Source organism: Notolepis coatsorum, assembly GCF_963971535.1.
Source record: "Notolepis coatsorum genome assembly, chromosome: 14".
NCBI classification, from domain to species: Eukaryota; Metazoa; Chordata; class Actinopteri; order Aulopiformes; family Paralepididae; genus Notolepis; species Notolepis coatsorum.
Window position 1 is genome coordinate 60,335,350 of NC_140178.1, and position 21,969 is coordinate 60,357,318.

Genomic DNA, 21,969 nt, shown 5'->3' on the forward strand with positions numbered 1-21,969 from the left:
TAGAGTGAGGGCTAACATCAATATCACTCCATTCTGCTGTTATCTTTGGTTAATGTTCTAATCGAGTCCCTACCAAACTGCCCACTTTAATGTTAAAAGACGTGAAGCCACAAACCACGAGCAGGAAGTAAAAGGCACTATGATATAATTTCATGGGATCTTTAAAACCATGGACAATAGAAAAGGCCTTCGTTTCTGGAGCAGAACTGCCTCATAAAAAAAAAAAACTCAAGATACCACACAAAGAGAAATACTATCTCGCTTTACTCGCGTCACTTTTACAGTTGATAACTAGCAGAACTGCCATGGAGACACGCAGTGCGTTGTGGTCTCAACAGTGGCATTGTTGACATTTACAAAAACGAGACAATTTCTAAATGTAACCTATTCAATATCTATAGGCCACAGAGCATTCATAGCAGTCTATTTCATATTATTCATTATTAAAAGAGGAACTTCACCAAAAAACAATGCTGATTTATTTTGCGTCCGTTTGCCTCCGTTTTGCGTCGTATTTGAACGCTCTACGCCAACTTTCTCCACCTCTAGTTTGATCGGGAGTTCTCCCTTTTACATCCTTACTATGAAATGTGAAAACCACAAATAGAAAATTTTTAAAAGATGATAATGATTAGAAAAGAAGCACAAGATGCTTTTAGCAAAAAGTGCAAATGAAACTATTTTCGGGAAAGAAATGTTGCACAATATAAGAAATGGTGTCCTCCACATCTCTGTGCGCACTGTTGAACCACCCCCTTTCTGAAAGCAACCAGCACGCATGCACGAGCACACGCACACAGACAGAAAAGCACATACATTTACACATAAACACAAAATCCACTCTCCGCTTCTCATATCTATACAACCCATTCCCTCTCTCCCCCTCCCTCTACAGCGGACAAACTGCTGGGGGGGAGGAGCTTTGGTCTCCATGGTAACAGTGAGGGGATGGAGAAGCAGGGCCAGTTAGAGGAGGGTGCAGGGACAGCCGCCACTCTTCTGTTCCCCTGTGCGGTTGGCAGGCAGAGGCGGGCTCTCGGTCTCCTGGAATTTTCTGTGCGAGCGAGAAAGATACATGAGAGCAAGAGGATGTATGAGAGGTGCGCGTGAGTGAGAAAGAAAGGGGACAGAGGAGTTATTCCAAGGAACTTCACTGCATCCCAAAATATTCACACATGCAGCACTATATCCAATAAACCTCTAGAGCTCCTAATAACAAACCAGAATAGTCAGGCAGATGCACACACAGTCGTATATATAAAGGATGATTTGGGTCCGTCAGGGATGTGTCGTTGACTGTACCTTATGGCTCGCACCACCTCCAGGAAAGCTTCGTCCACGTTGTAGCGGTTCTTGGCGGAGGCCTCCATGTAGTGAATCCTGTTCTCTCTGGCAAACGACTGCGCCTCCTCTCTGGATATCTGCCCCCCGACCCCCACAAGACAAGAGACCAGTTGTTAGGCCCTAGAACCTTTTAAATATTAGTTTTTTTTCCCTTCAAAATGTGGGTCCGGGACTGACAGGCGGGTCTCTTGGGAGGGTTGAAAGTATAGGAACAGGAATATTTACACTCCCCCACTTGCTTGCAATTTCACATGATAAACCAAATGTATGCACCGTCTACATTCTATAATCAGTCAGATAGTAAGGTGCACTCCCCCACTTCCAAAAATGGCCCTACGACTATGACACTGGATATTTATTCTGAAAAAACAAAACAGCCACCTGTTGTCCTGTTCACATTGAGCAAGAACAGCCTGACAATATGAGAGCCTAAAATGCTTTGTGGTCATAACTCCACCACTAAAGAAAACATAGCAATGTCTCATATGACACTGTCTCTATTCCTCTTGTTTGATGCAATTGTTTAAGCAATTTTGGCAAGTAAACTGGCTAGCTGTCTGTTCCTGATTGAAAGCCAACTGTTTTTCAACCAACTTTTAGGTAAATATTAAATTCCAAATACTGACTTTTTTGAGGATGGTTTGACCAGACTTGTCACACTAAGTAGTCTAATATTTAATATGTCACAGAAAGGGAAACATATTGAAGCACAAACAGAACTGGTGCACATCTCCTCTTTCTCCGGCTTGCTGCCAAATAGTTCAGTTTCTGTTTGGGGTGGGGGGGTTGGAAAGTACCCACAAGGGAGTTGTATATATTCATCCAAGGCGAAGCCCTGACTGAGCTAACTCAAAAGCCACCTAAACAGAGTAATATCAGTGAATGAATTTTGTAATGATCACTCGTGAGCATTTCTACATTATGTGTGCTACAATGAGTCAATAAACTGTTAAAAGTCTAAAAGATAAGAGGATTCCATACCACTTCCCTTTGATTCCCACTCAAGGAACACAGCAACATCATGGGAAATGCGCTTACCGTCTTATCCAGAATCAGACAAGAAGATAGATACCAATCTTCTCTATGTGCGTTCAGTAGAAAGCAAGTTAGCCTAACTTAACACAAATTAATGGAAGCGGACACAGACCACTAGCCAAGCTTAAAACTCAGGTGTTTTTGGCCAAGAGCTAGGCTAGCTGGTCCGTATCCGCTTCGGTTAATTTGTGCCAAGTTAGGCTAACTTGTAGCTGGATAGCTTTCTACTGAACGCACAGAGAGGAAATTAGTAAGCGTATTTCCCATAATGTTGGCGTGTTCCTTTAAGTCTTAAAAAATATTTAACCTTTCTTGCTTCGCATTTCTGAATCATATTATACTATTATTGGCATTGGTAAGGTTTCAAAACAAGCCGTCCTTCTCAGCCGTCTCAATGGTCAAAGGTTTTCTTCAAATTCCATTATAATCTTCAAAAGTATGTTTGCTTAATGCATCACTAGTGTAACTAATATTACAGAGTATCAGGCTTTAGAAAGGTCCAGTCTGCCTGGAGGAAGGATCCCAGCTCACCTCAGTGAGTCTGAGAGTCAACAAGTGATTCTCAAAAGTGAACAAAAAAGACAGCGCAGCTGCCCTGATCAGCTAATGTCCTGCTGGCAAAAGAAGAAAAACGTTAGCAGGGACACTGAAAGACAGCTGGAGGAGACCCCCGTGTGACATTTTGAACTCCAATCAGTCTGCTGAGGTAAGCCAGGCCTTCATTCTGGAACTTAAAAAGCTATCTGAAGTCCAGCCAGGCTACTGTCACAGCAAAGAACAACAGAGATGCCAGCTGACCCAGAGGGAGAAGGTGGAGGAAAAGGGGACCCGTGCTTCCCAGCGTACAACCATGGAAAAGATCCTAATGTCCTCCGTTCCCTCAACATCAGTAGGAACAATGCTCTTGAGGCCCAAGCTGAAGCAGCCAAGGAGTTGGCAAACACCCAAGCCACTCTCGAATATTATGTGGAGAGGAGCAAAGGGCTGCCCTCCCACAAGAACCAGAAGGACCCCGTTAGGGACCCTGCTTTTCTTTATCATAAATCGATCAATAGAGACTGTATTAGATCCCCATGTAGGGTATCATTGGAAAGCCACACTCATTGGCTACAACCCTGTCCAACATTTTTCGAGATCGCCAAATGATTGACGGAGCGAGAGCCCTGGAAGTCGGGGGTGGTAATGTGTACTTTGGCGCACGCCTCACATGTCGGCATGTAACTCGAGAACCGCTGAACGGATTCTGTCACCTGAAAGGGCAATCGACAGGCAACAAATAGGGCTTTAATTCAATCTATATATTGTATTAAAAGAAATGCACAGCCGAGCCACTAGAGGTCGGCAAAGTGGCACGTTGAAAATCGTCTTCAATGAATGAGCTCATGGAGCGAAATCTCTTGCGGCACAATTGTAACATGGTGTTATTCACCGGCACAGATGCAAATTAAAATCATAATTTATATTCTCTTTTTTTTTATTACAATTGACTCAAGCCTAGTAACAGACACAATATTTCTGACACTGGGAATACATACCCCCAGGTCCCTAGATGTTCCTAGATACCAAGAACATGCTTTACCTTGTAGAAGTGGAGCAATCTTCCATTTACTTAGGCATGTACCTTTAGGCAAAATTTCTGAAAATAGGACTACAGCTTAACAGGTTAAGAGATCATACATTTACATTTAGTCATTTAGCGGACGCTTTTATCCAAAGTGACTTCTGTACAATAAGTCAGCAGGAAGCCAGGGTACAACTCTTTCAGCCGAGTAACAATGTTCATCAAACAGTGTTGAAACTTGGATGCTGCAGTGTTGAGTGCATAGTAGTAGAGACTAGGGGTGTAACGGTACACAGAAGCCACGGTTCTGTACGTACCTCGGTATTGGGGTCACGGTTCGGTACAACAGAAAAAAAATATTTATAATAATTATATATATATATTTTTTTTTATATTATTATATTTATGATAATAATAATAATTATTATTAAATAGAATAATTTTCTATAGGCTTGCCGTGGTAGTCAGTGATACTGGTGTCATTCTGTGTTCAGGCATCCACTTGCCTACTGCCCCTTTAACAACTTATCCTTGCGCATCCTTAAGTTTCAGTTTCACTTCCAGAGAGAATTAACTTCACGACGAGACTGAATACTAGAGAACAGATGACATGTTACTTACAACAATGGCAGAGGATTATTTGGATTTAAACTAGTGCTGCCAGGCGATTAAAAAAATGTATCTAATTAATTACAGGATTTGTAATTAATTAATCTAATTAATCGCATAACCATTTTATGCCTGATATTCTATATTCTATAATCATATTTCAAATTGCATGTGTCCGGATGGCAGAATTCAGTACTGTATCTACAAAACCTTCTGTTTAATCATCTTCCATCTATTAATTTGCTTAGATTTTTCAGGTCTGGTCAATTTGAGCATGGTGTTATTCAGTCAAAGATAAAAAAAAAAACGTATCGATACTCATTTGGTTCATTACAATTTACTCAAAATAAAATCTTCAATCAATCACCACGCAGATTGATTGATTGAATGAAAATGTTATTAACGGCTCAATACACAATTGTTAAGGGGATGCAGACCAGAGAAAGACTTTCGTCTTGTTTACATCAGGGTCCCCCATTTTCAATTCATAATGAATTGTAAGTAAGGGTGCAACTTGCTCCGTGCAATCCATTCTTTGTGGATATAGCCCACAGTATTTGATTTGATTTTATTTTATTGATGGATTAAAAACACACAACAAGGATCCAAAGGATAACATGAGAAAGAGTAAAACCCTTATTTCCGTCATGGTCCCAGGGCTGTTAGGCCACAACAAAAAAACACGACAATAACACAACACTCATACATTTAAAACATTATAAGACTAACCTAACGCTAAAATTGTATACCCCACAATAACTAAAAACTGACAATAACACAAAACTCATACATTTAAAACATTAAAAGACTAACCTATTGCTAAAATTGTATACCCCACAATAACTAAAAACTGATTGGAAACCCATTCAAACTATAGGGGGCTATTCTTCTATTCTGTCCATGAGCCACTTCCTGACGCTTCTCTTGAAGCTGTGGAGGCTCAAGCTCTGCTTGATGGGGAGAGGCAGCTTGTTCCAATCCTGGGCTCCAGAGAAAGTAAGGGAGCATTGGCCCAGTTTCGATCGGAAAGAAGCAGGCTTCAGGTTTGCTATGCTTGCTCTAGTTCTGTGGTTGTGGGATTCGTTGACCGGGGTGAAGTAGTTTTGGAGGTATCTAGGGGACCTTTGGTTTATAATATTGTGCACTATGTTCAGTCTGAGCTGGGTAACTCTGGCCTCTATAGGAAGCCAGTTTAGCTCCTGGAAGTGACTCCTCCCTATGTGGGTGCGAGGGCCAAGACCCATTACCACCCTTACTAGCTTATTTTGGGAAACCTGAAGCTTCTTTTTTATGTTCACTGACAGGCCCTCGAACCACGATACGCTACCATAGTCAAAGTGGCAGAGTACTAGGCTATTTGCTAATAGCCTTCTGACACTGGGAATACATTCCCGAGATTCATAGATGTCCCTAGAATCAGATACCAAGAACATGCAAATGGACCATATTAAAAAAAAGTCTGTAAATGTGTATTCTACATTTTTTTTTTTTTATCCACTTTTTCTCCCATTTTCTATATTTTTCTCCCATCCCAATTTCATATCATCCAATTCAACCCTCCCCTGTCACGAACGCTGTTTCTTGCCTCCCACAAGCCGGCTGCAATGTGGACTAAGTCATACATAGCACAAGTCCCCTCCGGTACTTGAGGGAACAGCAGTCGCATCTTTTCACCTGCGCAGCTCGATCTCTCAGTGGCGAGGAGTAACGCGTGGGAGGCTCACGCTGCCCCCGACACTTCCTGATTCTACTGCACAGGCGCACCAACCGACCTGTAGGAGTCGCTGTCCACAACGCCCGATCCCCACCCATCAGTTTCCCACCCCCTAATACGGCCAATGTGTATTAGTATGAACGACCAGCTAAACTGAAAGCAATGTGGAGCGCTGGGCTCGAACAGGCGAGCCCAGCGTCTCCGCATTCGTGGCGAGCGCCTTGCCCACTACGCCACGTAGCCGCCCTGTGTATTCTACATTCTTATGGAATGAATGATACAAAAAAATATTATAATTTTTTTTTGTAATTAATCTTGAGTTAATTTTCATAACGCGATAATTTGCTGTGTAATTAATTAATCTAATTAACGCGATAAACTGACAGCCCTAATTTAAACACAGTGGAGCTCAGATGATCTGTCCGGAAAAGTATGTTTATTTTTTTTATTTGATTGTGGGGAGAATGTTGATGTTTGTTGGCGCGTGTGTGTGTGTCTTTCCATTGGTTTCATTTGGTTAACGTTATTGAGCGAACAAGAAAACAGCTGTTCCAATGTAAACGTGCCTTTCTCGTGTACTTTCGCCCGCTCTGAACTGAAGTCGGAGAGGGAGGGATGCGGAGCATTTTGCGCGCACTCCCGACTGCGTGTGTGTTTCCCCACGCGCGCGGTGTGTGGGGTGCTCCGTGTCCCTCTCTCCCTCTGTCCGTCTCTCTCTCTCGCTCGTCACAGTCTGTATCCCGACTGTGACAGTGTGCCGCGCGCTGTTCTCGCATGTGCGACTGGTGTGTTTGCGCTGAGGCGTATTCATCGTATGGCGCCCGTACCGCACCGTGTTGGCCGTACCGTAAATTTGCGGGACGAATACACGTACTGTTACACCCCTAGTAGAGACATATTAGTATAGTAGGTAGTAGGGGTGGGACGGTACGCATTCGAAACGTGTACCGTACGGTACGACCCCCCACGGTTCGGGGCGTCTGTGTATCATCCGGTTCAGATGACGCGCAAATAAAAAAAATCATTTGGCGGAGCCGGGAGGAGTCTATGCCTTCTACAACGCTGTTCGGTTTCCGGGTTCCTCTGATTGGCCACTAAGCCCACGTGACCCTACGCTAGCACGCCCCCCTTATGGCTGAGAGTCACACACAGCTAGTGGCAGGCAGAGAGCCTTGCTACTACTAGCCGAGTGATTAATGAAAATGTATCTGTTTCACCCAACAACACTATTGCTCGGTGATCATAGCCATCCATCTCTAAAGCTAACCACTATTTGTAAAAGCCACAACCACGTTACCATATGTAATAATGTAAATCATTGTGTCGTTGTACATATTGCGTATACACCGTTAGAAGCTAACGTAGCTTAGCTTGGTAGCTATTGTTGTGCTAACACCCAGCTTGTTAGCCAGCATGAATACCCGATGTAGAAGGCATAGACGCAGGTCGCTTGTTGGCTGGCATGAGTGCCCGATTTGGGGTGGTTCTCTCCTCTTTGTGTGCCTTTGTCCTCGCGGGTGTTCTGCCAGGGAACTTATGGACATGACAATAGTAGTAGTTATAAGGTGTTTGATCATTGTGTCGTTGTACATATTGTGTATACACCGTTAGAAGCTAACGATAGCTATGAGCTAACGCTACAAGCTCAAACACCCTACAACCACCACTATTGTCGCGTCCACAAGCTCCCCCGGCAGAACAACTCTCCATGTTTTAGCACCCAGTTTATGGACAATATGAGGGCGTTTGTGGATCTGTTTGTCCTTGTGCTTATTTTCATTTTGCTCCACCGTCCTTGTACGAGCACGGAGCCACAGAACGGAGTAAACACATACGGTTGCCATGGCAACTCGCCCGGCAGGATTACATTCACCCAGGAGTTTCTCCTGTCACTTCGGACAAGGGACAGCGTTACGCCGGAGGATATTCCACCCGAGCTTCGCAGAACTGTCACCAAAGCCAGAACCACTAATCGGAAGAGAGGGAGAAAAGGTGGGATTCGTCGGAGACTCAAGAACATGAGCCTCCAAGACCGCCGCAAGCTGCCAGCTCTTCCTTCAATCATGCTCTGTAATGTACAGTCTCTCCGCAATAAGATGGATGAACTGCAGGCATGGGCCAAATTTAAACATGAAGTGAAGGACACCCGTTTACTGGCCTTCACTGAAACATGGTTAAATGACCGTGATCGGGACGAGGACCTGTCACTTAGTGGGTTCGGCGCTCCGCTTCGTTTGGACCGATCACCGGAGATCACAAACAAACGACGGGGAGGTGGTGTGTGCTGCTACATCAACCAGAGGTACTGTAATACCGTCGTGATTCGGGAGAAGATTTGCACACCTGACATTGAACTTTTGACTGTTTCACTCCGTCCCTTCTATTTGCCTCGGGAGTTCCCACAGTTATTTTTTACTATTGTTTACATTCACCCTCGCGCGAACGCATCAGCTGCTTCCAAGCTGATTGCTGACGTCACGCACCGACTCGACGCAATCAGCCCAGAGGCTCCAAAATTCATCCTTGGTGATTTTAATCACTGTCGCTTGAACACGACTTTGAGGACATATGAACAGTATGTGACCTGTGCCACCACACAGAGGAACTCTATCATAGACCTGTGTTACGGCTCAGTGAGCGGTGCTTACAAATCGCTACCACTGCCTTCCCTGGGATCTTCCTACCACAACAGCGTGTATCCGATTCCCATGTACACACCCACTTTCAGGCGGCTTCCGCGGGTGGAGAAACCAGTGAAATGCTGGTCGGAGGACAGCATCTCCTCCCTTCAGGCCTGCTTCGAATGTACAGACTGGGACTGTTTAACATTAACATTAATGAACTTTGTGACACTATCTCCTCGTACATCACATTTTGTGTAGATTCCATTATCCCGAGTAAAGTGGTTGTTATTTATCAAAATAATAAACCTTGGATAACCAAGGAGTTAAAAGCAGTTATCAATAAAAAGAAACTGGCCTATTGTACGGGTAATGCCCTAGAGAAAAAGGCTGCTTCTAGAGAAGTTTGTATTGCCATTAAGAAAGCCAAACAAATATATAAGGACAAGATAGAAGCTCAATATAGCAGTGGAGACCTCAGAGCCGCATGGCAAGGTATAAAGAACATGGCTTCCATAAATACAAATACTAATACTGGGAGGAATAAATCCACTACTATTAGAGGAGTAAATAGCACTGACTTGCCAAACACTTTTAATTCCTTCTTCTCCCGCTTTGAAAGTTCTGACTTTTTAGAGAATATCTCTGCATGCATGGAGTCCCTGGAACCCCAAAACGAAATGGTTATTTCCCAAGATTGGGTCACAGCATCATTTAAAAAGGTTAAACCAAGAAAAGCTGCTGGCCCAGACTCGTTATGCGGGCGCACCCTGCACCACTGTGCTGATCAGCTTGGTTGGGTGTTTTCCAGACTCTTCCAGATGTGTGTAGATCTAGGTCAGATCCCCACATTATGGAAGACGTCAACCATCATACCCATCCCTAAGTCAAAAGATTCAAAAGAATTGAAGGACTTTAGACCAGTGGCGCTTACCTCATTAGCAATGAAGGTTTTTGAGAAGTTTTTAAAAAACACTACTATGTCTTTTATTGAGGGTAAATTAGATCCCCTTCAATTCGCATATCAGCCAGGTAAAGGGGTGGAGGATGCTATGCTCTTCATCTTGGACATTGTGTATAAACACCTGGAAACACCTGGAGCTCATGCTAGACTTTTATTTGCAGATTTCTCCTCTGCTTTTAATAAAATGCAGCCCCACATTTTAATTGAGGCTTGACTCTCATTTTAGTCTCCCACACCAGCTTCTCATGCTGATTTTAAATTTCCTCACTGAGAGGGTCCAGCAGGTCTTTGTAAATGGGCAGATGTCCAACATGTCGATTTCCAACACTGGCTCCCCCCAAGGTTGCGTTTTGTCTCCCCTTTTATTTATTATGTACACGGACAGCTGCAGATCGCTTCATGACCAAAGGCATCTGGTTAAGTTTTCAGATGACACTGTCCTGGTATCCCTACTGCAGCGCTCCGAAACTGATCATGGACCTGTACTTCACGACTTTGTGAATAGGTGTGATGAGAATTACTTGGACCTCAATGTCTCTAAGACTAAGGACATGATAATTGACTTCAGACACAACCCCGATCATCAAGCCAGTGTAGCTAGTGTAATTCACGATGAGGACGTCCAGACTGTTGAATCGTACAAATACCTGGGAACTGTGTTTGATTGTAAACTGAAGTTCAACCTAAATACAGAGTCTATTGTTAAAAAAGGTCAGCAGAGGATCTACCTGCTAAGAAAGCTGAACTCTTTTAATGTTAGTGCGAAGATCCTGAGCACTTTTTATAGTTCTTTTATTGAAAGCCTCCTAACTTTTTCTTTTATCTGCTGGTTCAGTGGCCTGTCTATTAAAGATAGGAACAGCCTACAGTATATTGTGAAAGTGTGCTCCAAAATAATTGGAGTAAAACAGAGAGACTTATGTTCTCTCTGGACGGACCAGGTGGTCAAGAAGGGGACGAGCATCATTAATCAACCCCTCCGTGCTCTGTCTCAGCGGTTTTCACTGTTGCCTTCTGGCCGCCGTTATGACGTCCCACCAAGTAGGACCAACCGCTACGCCAAATCTTTTGTCCCCTCGGCTATCAGACTTTTAAACACAGACAGTAGTCATTTTAAGTAGCCTTTTGCACTTGGTTGTCTGTTTTTACTTTTACTTTTATTGCTGGATTGTATCACATGGAGTGTTTCTCTTTTTATTTTCCGTGCTGTCGTTGAGATGTTTTGTTGTTTGTTTGTCTTTGTTGCTTGTGGTGAAGCTGCAAATATGAATTGCCCCACGGGGATCAATAAAGTTGTCCGAATCTGAATCTGAAATGTTACCGTAGCTACTAGCTAGCAGAGGAGGACATGAGAGTCTGAGAGGCGGGGTGTTTAAAGACAATGATAGGGGTTTATTCAACATCCAAGAAGGCTAACATACAACTGTGTTTTACTAACTCCAACCGGGACTATTGCCGCTGTCCCACTGCATGTTGATGTTATGAACTCCTCCGGAGCTGATAACATTGCCTGAGCTGATGGTCCGTCGCGCTAAAATGTCCCTGCGGACCCGCCAACCCATAGATAGTTCCAACTCACCGAATTACGTAATCCACCACAGTTGCACTCAATATTTAAATAATGTTAGTCTAAATAAATGTAGACAGATAATGTACGTATTTTAAAAATAGAATGAACAGAGCAGTGTTGTTTTTAAACAGTACAGTGTGTGTTAGTTTGATGTATGATAAGAAATCCAGCCATATTCCTTTCATTGTATTTCAAATACTGCACTTTAATTTCAAGCAGAAAACTAATCTTTCCATTAAGAACAGACAATCAGGGAATTTAAACATGGTTGACATTGTTTTTTTGTGTTTATATTAAAGAAAGGAAAGTCTAGTGCTGGCTGAGCATATTGTTTGTTTGCACTAAGTTAATACTTTGACAAATGTTGAAATGTAGCCTATATTTTTCAGTCAGTTCGGTCTTTGTGTGCCAAACATTATTTAAGGCTGTAAACACTAACACTGTAAACATTTTTTTTAAATAAATGAGAAGCATGTTTAGATTTGAGTGTTAAATTTTCTTTTAATAAAAATGTACGTACATCGAACCAAACCGAAAACCGTGACCCCAAAACCGTGATACGAACCGAACCGTCCATTTTGTGAACCGTCCCACCCCTAGTAGGTAGTAATATAGGCAAGGAAGATAATGTAGTGGAAAAGTGCATGAGGCGAAAGATTGGTCGGGTTTCGGCTGTCCCAACTGTGGTTGGAAGTTTGTTCCACCATTGTGGAGCAAGGACCGAGAATAGCCGGCTTCTCTTTGATGACCCTCCCCAGAGCTCGGATAAGAGTGGGTCTGAGGCGGCCAGAAGGCGTGTTGCTTTTTAACAGCGGAGGAGTGCAAGAATGTGACAATGTGACCGCGGCAGCGCGAGAGAGCGGCAGTGTGGAAATAGGCTGTCTATTGCCATTCTCTAAGACAAACGCTAACCTTAACCAGCTCCTTAACAGCGCCTAAACTTAACCTTTCTAACCTTAACCAACTCCGAAACAATGCCTAACCTTAACCTTAACCATGCCTAACCTTAACCTTAACCATAGAAAGAATATTGCCATTCTCTAAGACAAACTCTAACCTTAACCAGCTCCTTAACAGCGCCTAAACGTAACCTTTCTAACCTTAACCAACTCCGAAACAATGCCTAACCTTAACCTTAACCATGCCTAACCTTAACCGGCGAAAGAATACACGCTAAAAAAAATAAAATAAAAAAAATGTATGGGATTCGAACTTGAAACCAACAGACCGGACCGCAGGACCACCACGCTGCCAGGTGAGCTAAGCTTCGAATGAGAATCATGGCGGTTTACGGCTAAATAATGCCGCAAGCTCTGCCGCTCCGCTCTGCGGTTGCCGCGCCTGCCGCGGGGCGTGTCGCAGCCAATCAGGGAAAACGCGGAAGCATTCGGCGCACTCCTTCGCTGTTAATAAGCAATAGGCGGCCAGAAGATGTAGAGCGGAGGGGTCTTGAGGGGGTGTATTTAGAGATCAGATGCCCTCCCATTAGAGCTAGGAGATTAAGAGATCAGCTGCCCTCACATCAGAGCCATGAGGTTAAGCGATCACCTGCTGTTTCACCAGAGCCAGGAGGTGAAGATCAGCTGCCGTGCTGCCAGAGCCAGGAGGTTAAGATCAGCTGCCATACCACCAGAGCCAGGAGGTTAAGGAGATCAGCTGCCATTCCACCAGAGCCAGGAAGTTAAGGAGATCAGCTGCCATACCACCAGAGCCAGGAGGTTAAGGAGATCAGCTGCCATACCACCAGAGCCAGGAGGTTAAGGAGATCAGCTGCCATACCACCAGAGCCAGGAGGTTAAGGAGATCAGCTGCCATACCAACAGAGCCAGGAGGTTAAGGAGGTCCAGGCAGACAAACGGGGTGCACTGCACTGATGGCGAATGACCCGAGTCTAGCCCTGGAACACAATATAAAATATATAAATTACCTCCACTATATCATATCAAGTCCAAGGGCCAAAACACCTGAAGGAGAAGGTGTTCAGAAAAGGAGATCTTGGAGAAGCATAACATTGAGAACATTTGACTTCAGTTTAAAGAAGCCAATCACCTGGAGATGGACAAATGGAGTGGAAGAAGAAGCAACTGATTAAGATCCTATCACTGGAAGAGGAGAGAAAAGCAGCACCATCATTTCAACTCGTGTATGGTGTCAAGAACAGGATAACAATTACCTAATGTTGGGACAACACACAGAGATTTACTACTAAAAGATTCCCAAGATCTGAGAGCTTCAAAAAGTCTTCTTTATACATCTGTTAAAGAGATTACCATGAATGATTTATTCTCAATAACTGTCAAACTAAATGAATGTGGGCCAAACTGAGTTTTTGGATATGTGTGACTGTGAGATTATGTGCAAAATAAATCAGCATTGTTTTTGGTGAAGTACCCCTTTAACACTTTAACTGCCGAAGGTTAAATTCATGATATACCATCCCTTGCCAGCTCTATTTGTCTATGGAGAAGTTCCCCTTCTTTGCAGGGCTATAACTTTTTAAATTCTATTGCTAGATTGCCATTATTAGGGCCCATTCAATGTCCTATATGTATTGTTCAGGGTGTATGAACGTTAAACTTTTTCATTCACATATTCATACTAAAATATGGTCTAAAGTATAAGTATGTTTTTATCTTTTTCTGCAGCTTTCTCCAGAATGTGATTTATAGCTCCAAATGCATTATATTGATGATGAAATACAGTTTGATAGCGATCTGTGCCAGATAAAAAATGTCAACTGGAGGTACTTCTAGAAGTTACTACACATCATCTGATGTTGACCGGATGGGCGAGGGGGCGTTTATAATTCCGTGGGCAACGTTATACCATTCATCTAATGTGGGTCATATGTTCATCATAGCAGTTAGTAAAGAAGACGTTAGAGAATAACGCTGAATCTTACCGTGGCTTCCTCGCGCCGCTGGACGATGAGCGTGGAACTGAAATATTTCTATTATGGGATGTAGAAATATCCGATCCATTTCCAGGTTGTATAATAGTATATACCTCCAAATAACGTTGTTTATTGAGTTAGGGCGAGCAATCTATTATCCAGTGTTTCAAGATAGAGTCGCGGGAGCTATAGAGAGTGGCCGGACCACATTTGGATGAGTACTACCGGTTCAAAGGGTGACTTCCTGTTGGGCGATCTGCCGATCGGCCACCAGATGGCGCTCTTGAACCGCTAGAGGGTTGAGAGGAGACCAGCACTGTGTCTCAGGGCTGCGGAGGAAAAATATGATTTCGATCACAGATTTTTGAAATATTGATATTAAAGACGAGTTAGGGCATCCTCGGCAACTTGAGCATGGCTAGGAAAGAGGCCTAAACACGTTTTCGGCACTTAAAGTGTTAACTTTAGTTAAGTGATCGTCTTTGCTCAATCTTTGCATTTAAAAAGGGGAAGATCAACTTAAACGGTAGCATTTCTTCATCTTTCGTGTCTCAGGGACAGACTGTTTGTTTTCTTGTCTGAGAAACCAGCAAGAAGTTAAATCCTAAAAAATGTATGGTGTCCTGATGGGGGATTTGAGTTTCATTATGATTGCTTTGAATGAGGACCAAAAGATGATGCCAACCATACATTATACAATATCTGGGACACTAACACATTGACATATTATAATCTGTGCTTAGTTTTTCTTTTTATCCTAAAGATACACACGCTACATGATTTCCACAGTATTCTTTCAGAGATTATTTATGATAATTAACCCAGATCTCCGGCACCCAGAGGAAGTAGGCGACGTGTGTGTGCCACCAGCAAGCTGGAGTGTGCATCAGTTAGCACTAAAAAAAAAAAAAAAAAAACAGCCACAAAGAGGAGAGGGGAAGCCATCAAAAGGATTGGGATGTGCTACTAACATTCTGAATCTCGCTCATCATCTTTGCCAGTTTGGCCATGATTACTAGTGTGCACAATGTTAATGACGACCATAAAGAATACTTCTCGTTGGCTTTTGGTAGTTTTAAGATTATTAATAACTATGTTGGAAGTTGGAACATTACACACCACTCAAGCCAGGACTAAATACCTGCATATGAAACATGTATCATTTTGAGGAAATGAGGAAAAGTAATGTGACATCACAGTTTGAGTCAGTGACTATCTCACAGTGAACAAGTGCTGGTGACGCTCAGAAGAACTGCTCAGATTTTACTGCCACGTTTGAAATTGGTCCGCTTGGTTGTTGAACAGAACAACAAGCTTGGTTGTTTAGGCTGTTTTGCTTTAAACACACATGGGGAGACTTCTGTTTGGAGAAGATGGCTGTGTTGAATGTATGGAGAGAACCTTGGGGTGGATTAGCTCACTTTCTCTGAGATGCATTAGAGGTTTCTCTGCAATATCATAACACAGATATTAGCACAACCAAGGTGGCCAGAAAGATATGGTGGACAGTAGACCAAGTACAACTATTTCAGGGTTCCCACTCTTTTTGAGAAATAACTTTCCAGGACCTTTCCAGGAGTTTGTGACAATCCAGGTAGTGATATAATATCGGCCAATATGGCAGTTTTTTTACACATCGGTATCGGTCCGATATCAAGATAGGGCAGATATTAAAAAAGAAAAAAAAATCCTTTCCTATCAGTCATTTCTGAAAATAAGTTACAAAAGTAAAAAAAATTATGCGTTTTGGAAAATAGCTCTTTATTTGATTATCATAAAAAAGTGTTTTCTATACAGAGATATCGACATCGGTAAATATCGGTAGCGGCCAGAACAGCAATATTAATATCGGTTATCGGTATCGGCCACAATTTTCACATCGGTGCATCACTAAATCCAGGACAGCACTTGCTCACAAGTGGTCATATAATTTACTGGTAGGCCTAGTATTGACACCCCAGTTTTATTCCTCTTTTTATTTTTTTTATTCTTTTTTTACAATGCAGGGTTCATGATGAAGTGTCTCACGTTCATGACAGGTGACTGCCATATCCATCACTGCCAACTGTACAAAAAGGTAATCTGGCCTCCTCTTGTTGTGCCAACAATTCCTCATAAATGACGTACGTAATTTAATAGGGAAGTAGCCGTAAAACTCAAGATTATGTACTTTTTAGCTGCACAAAATGTACAGCACTTTAAATATAAGCGGAGAATAAGCATGAGCTTGTCAAATGCCATGGCGGTCCAAAATAATGGGGAGCATGGGCTACAAACTGGAGGGGGGAAACACCTGAATTTCCCCATGGGGATGAATAAAGTATCCATCTATACATCCGTCTATCATCAGACAATTGGAATATTCTTTTTGAGATGCCTCCTAGTAAAGGTAAGGACTATATGACATCAAGCCTACTTTGATCCAACAATGATTTCACATCGATCGCAACGATCATATGTAACGTACTCCAAAACGTATGCCGTTGCTGACGATCAAAGCATTAAAAAACGACCCCCCCCTTCATGCATTCATGATGAAACATAATACCTATTATATACCTTTGAATTGGAAATAGTAGCGTGTCCAGGCGAGCAACGCGAACGCTTGTAGCAAAATTCACATATTGCTCCATACCGCCGTTTTCAGGAATTAGCCAGGATCACTCTGAAACTATACAATATTCACCACGGTATAACACGCGAACGTATACATGAAAAAAATTATTATTTTTCACATGTTGAACGATGGATAGTTAATGTCAAATGAGCCATAGTATTGTCTCCATAGCTATAATATAGAATATAGATATAGCTATGCAAACATCGTGACGCACAGTGAAAATGCCTATCTTTTAGCGTGACCCAGTGAGAACGGGATAAGGATAATAGCTGGCAGTGAATGAGTTAACATTTACAAAAAAAATCTTGCTCATGCTGATCACAATCCTGCCTTAGCTGTAACTTACCAGCACTGTTTACAGCCCCCTGCATACCTAACATTGTTGGTAAACGATTAAATGTGTTTGTGACTATGAGAGGGTCCTCTGAGCTGGAAAGGGAGTAGAGGACACAGAGTAGAGAGGAGGTAATCTGAGCTGGAAAGGGAGTAGAGGACACAGAGCAGAGAGGAGGTCATCTGAGCTGGAAAGGGAGTAGAGGACAGAGCAGAGAGGAGATCCTCTCGGCTGGAAAATGAAGTAGAGCTGGAAAAGGGAGTAGAGGACACAGAGCAGAGAGGAGGTCCTCTGAGCTGGAAAGGGGAGTAGAAGACATGTAGGAGCAGAGGGGAGGTCATCTGAGCTGAAAAAGGGAGTAGAGCAGTGAGAGCACACAGAAGAACAGAGCGGAGCAGAGGGAAGGACGTACCACTCTCTGCTGCTCCAGGTCAGCCTTGTTTCCCACCAGCACCATGGGGAAGTCGTCACGGTCCTTCACCCTCAGGATCTGGGTGTGGAACTTGTGGATCTCATTGTAGCTGGGGAGATTTGGCGGAGGACAAGAAGAAACCAAGATTTACTTTATTGTCAATGTACAAGACAAGAAGTGGAAGAGACTGTAAAAACATTAGACTGTCCCAAAGTGAAGTTTCATTCTACAATATACACCTACTGTATCTACGATATGCCCCATTTGAAAAAGAAAATGCCATCGACAACGCTACTTTTTATGGGGCATTTTCTAGTATATAAATAAAAGAAATGATCATTCGGGAGACGCGCAGGATGAAAGGCAATCTGAAATACAAGGATGTGTCAATACACTTCTTTGAAGATTATTGTCGGGATGTGGTGCTCTTGCGGGCCAAGTACAAGACGGTGATGTCTCAACTCTATCTGGAGAAATACAAACCCATATTGATATACCCTGCAAGACTTCGTATCGTCGATAAACAAGGAGAAAGGGTTTTCCTCAACTCGCCTGAAGAGGCTGTCAAATATATGGCAGCACAACGTGCAGGATAGTGTATATACGGCCTTTTAATCTTTGTTAGGCATGGACACCATATCGTATAAACTTTAATGAACCGCTGATTTGGGACAGAGAGACCTACGAGTTATTGAATATTTTCCCTGTTGGACTTTTATTATTGCGGACATATTGGATTTAAAATTGGAACGATACAGAGAAGATGAGCACGACGAAAGGATGACACGCAAATTCATGAAGCGGTCCTTATTTTAATAGTATGTAATTCTAACAACATTCCGGAACATACTGGAACATTCTGACACTGTAAAAACGACATATTGGAATAATCTAGAACATATAAAACATTCTTTGATATATGGAACATTCTGGAATAACAGCAATATGTGGCCAGACATACAGCCAGAAGACCTTCGGGGGAATAACCAATAGCATCCATCTGCAGAACCACAGAACCATCACAGCAGCGGCTGGCTGAGGACCGGCGGGCCCATCTCGGAATAACATTCTTCACAACGGATCATCGCCCACCCCTGGCCAGGGGAAATGCTGCATATACGTATTTAAAAACTGCTTTTTATTAATTGGAAATACTTCCACTACTTCTCCAATTTATACTCTAGGTGTTTAAGCATAACAAAGCTCTTTCAAGATCTAAGTTAATGTTCTCTTTTCTCGTTTTTCTTTTCTCTGATTTTTTGAGGTTCTCTATTCAGTTCAATACCTCTCTATTATTCTTGGGTTATTATAAATTACACAAGTTCTTATAAAATGTAAGTGATTATGGTAAGATAATTGAAGCTTACTTTTGATCTTTATTTTTAGTTTTATTTTAATTTTTATTTAACGGGAGAGTGGCCAAGCCACAGTTGACATTCTACTTATGGTAGAATTTAGAATGTTAGATCCTATGGTATACATAGGAAAGTTAAGGATAAATGGCTCATTCTGGGCTATCCGGTGGTTTAAGGGAGGGAGTTATACGCGAAGGTTGTGTCTATGGAACACAGTCCTGTATGAATCTCGGAGGGAGGGGGGATTAGGGGATTATTATTTGTATATATGTATGTTTTTAAGCTCGGCTCTCAACGGGACCTCAATAGTTGGATGTATATCTATTGTAGCTTCACTCTCCAGAAGTATTACCAACAACTACACAACAACATGTATAGATTATGGCTAGTTTGAATATAATGATCTGAAACACTGGGGGAATAAATAATCAACACAAACGCAAAAGCGTGCTCACACTGATGAAAAAAGAACAGGTTGACGTGGCTCTGCTAAGCGAAACACACATTTTAGGGAAAGACAGATACGTTAGCGGACAACACATATCATAACATTAGTCACTCTTCCTTTGGAACGAGAACTCGTGGAGTTTCCATAGTCGTTAGACGGAAGTTGAATATTGAATTGAAGGGAGTATGGTCCGATTCAGATGGTCGGATAACTATAGCTAAGATTGTACACAAGAACAGGAAAATAGCGTTGGTAGCGGTATACGCCCCAAATTTATACGAAGTTAGTTTCTTCACTACACTTACCAGAGCAATATTAGACCTTCCCGAATACTCATTTATAATTGGTGCGGATTTTAATGCCATTTGGAATCCAAGGATGGATAAATCTTACCCCTCCTTTTCCAACGAACAAAAAGTCATCTAATGCATTAAAGGATTGGTCGAAGATTACAGGTGTAAATGACTTATGGCGATCACTCAACCCCACAACCCGGAAGTACTCTCGTCGATCTGCGAGACATACATTATCCAGAATAGATTATGTTTTTGCATCCCCGAGACTATTTGATAACTACGATGTGGAAATGATACCCAATGCATTATCAGATCACTGTTATTTACTCCTAAAAGGAACATTTGGTATACTATCATCCCGAGCCCCAAGATGGCGATTTAACTCGATGCTGCTTAATAACAAGGAATTCATTACACAAATCAAAGAAGCTCTTACGGTATTCCTACGGATTAATGCAAATTCGGTGCAGGACCCCAGAATATTATGGATGTCGGTAAAGGGAATGATCAAGGATTTCACTGATAGCTTTTCCTCCAAAATACGCAAGAATCAATGCTCAAAACTGGCTGAACTGGAAACGCTTTATTCAACGTTATTCAATTCTTTACAATACAACAACTTGGTTCGACTGGAAAATCAAGTCAATATACTAAAAAAAGAGATTAACTCCATATACAGACAACAATCTGAAATGCAAATACGTAGCACAAGACAACAGCAGTACTCCCAAGGTTCCAAACCAAGTCACCATTAGCTATGCGATTAAGAGTTAACGCAAAATTTGCAGATATAACTACCATTAGAGCACAACAAGGACTTGTTACAGAACCCAAAGAAATAAACGCGACATTCAAAGAATTCTACTCCAATTTATACAAATCAGAAACGACCTTCGATCAAAACAAAATGGACACATATCTTAATCAAATTAACCTCCCTAAACTTTCAGAGGATGACGCTAAACAGTTAGAAATACCGATCACACTAGATGAACTTAGGGAGGCCATATCTGAAATGCAAAGTGGTAGGGCTCCTGGAAGAGACGGTATCCCACCAGAAATGTACCTATCTTGTTGGGACATAATTGGACCCTTATTACTAAATATGATTTTATACTCAGTCCATGAGGGGAACTTCCATAAACACGACAATATTGCACTCATAACAGTCCTCCTTAAAAAAGACAAAGACCCCACCGAGTGCGGTAGTTATAGACCTTTAAGCCTCCTCGGAACCGATATCAAACTGTACTCTAAGGTATTAGCCATCAGACTACAAAAGCATATGACGTCTTTAATTCATCCGGACCAAACTGGCTTCATAAGAGGCCGCTTGATCACCGATAACATAAGACGATTACTACACGTACTAGATGCTAACAAGGAAGACACCACACCTAAGGCGATGCTGTCCCTGGATGCAATGAAAGCTTTTGACAGGATGGAATGGTCGTATCTATGGGCAGTATTAGAAAGGATGGGGTTAGGAAACGGATTCATTGATATGATTAAAGTATTATACAAAGACCCATCGGCCATGATTACAACAGGTACAATCACCTCCGAAATCTTTCCGGTATCACGTTCTTCCAGACAGGGTTGCCCTCTTAGTCCCGGACTATTCGATCTATCATTAGAGCCTTTAGCACAATATATAAGACAATCCCAATCCATAGAACCAATCTTAATCAAGGGCACACAACATAAAATTAGTTTATATGCGGACGACGTAATACTGTTCATGCAAAACCCCAACACCGCATTGCCTCATCTTCTCAAGCTGATTGAGGACTTGAGATTTATCGGGATTTAGGATAGATTGGCCGAAGTCGGCCTTCCTCCCACTTAACGCCCCTGCAAAAAGAAATATAACCCTCCCAGGAGAGATACCGATGGTAAAACACTTTAGATGTTTGGGAGTTGAAATATTCCCTACCATAAGCCAAACGGTGAAGCACAATTACATAAAAATCCAAAACAAAATCAAATACGACCTTGACAGGTGGTCAAAACTCAAAAACTCAGTACAGGCACAGGTATCAATAGTTAAGATGGACGTCCTACCTAGAATCAACTTCTTCAGCTCAATGCTACCGTTACCCCCTCTAGAGGGTTACTGGAAAGAATTACACTCCTCCACATACACATTTATTTGGAATAACAAACCACCACGTATAAAAAGATGCACCGCAC

At 42.3% G+C, this 21,969-nt stretch overlaps 1 protein-coding gene across 1 annotated transcript in view; it reads right to left on the bottom strand.

The window, feature by feature from the left end:
* Positions 1 to 243: 243 nt before the first annotated feature.
* rras (RAS related) overlaps positions 244 to 21,969 on the bottom strand; it is a 56,046-nt gene continuing 34,320 nt past the window's right edge. The window contains exons 4-6 of the mRNA XM_084328560.1: positions 17,678 to 17,786; positions 1,303 to 1,421; positions 244 to 1,054 (exon numbers count right to left, since the gene is read on the bottom strand). Coding sequence (XP_084184686.1) covers positions 967 to 1,054; positions 1,303 to 1,421; positions 17,678 to 17,786 — 316 coding nt within the window. The 3' untranslated portion in view covers positions 244 to 966. The remainder of the gene's footprint in view (positions 1,055 to 1,302; positions 1,422 to 17,677; positions 17,787 to 21,969) is intronic.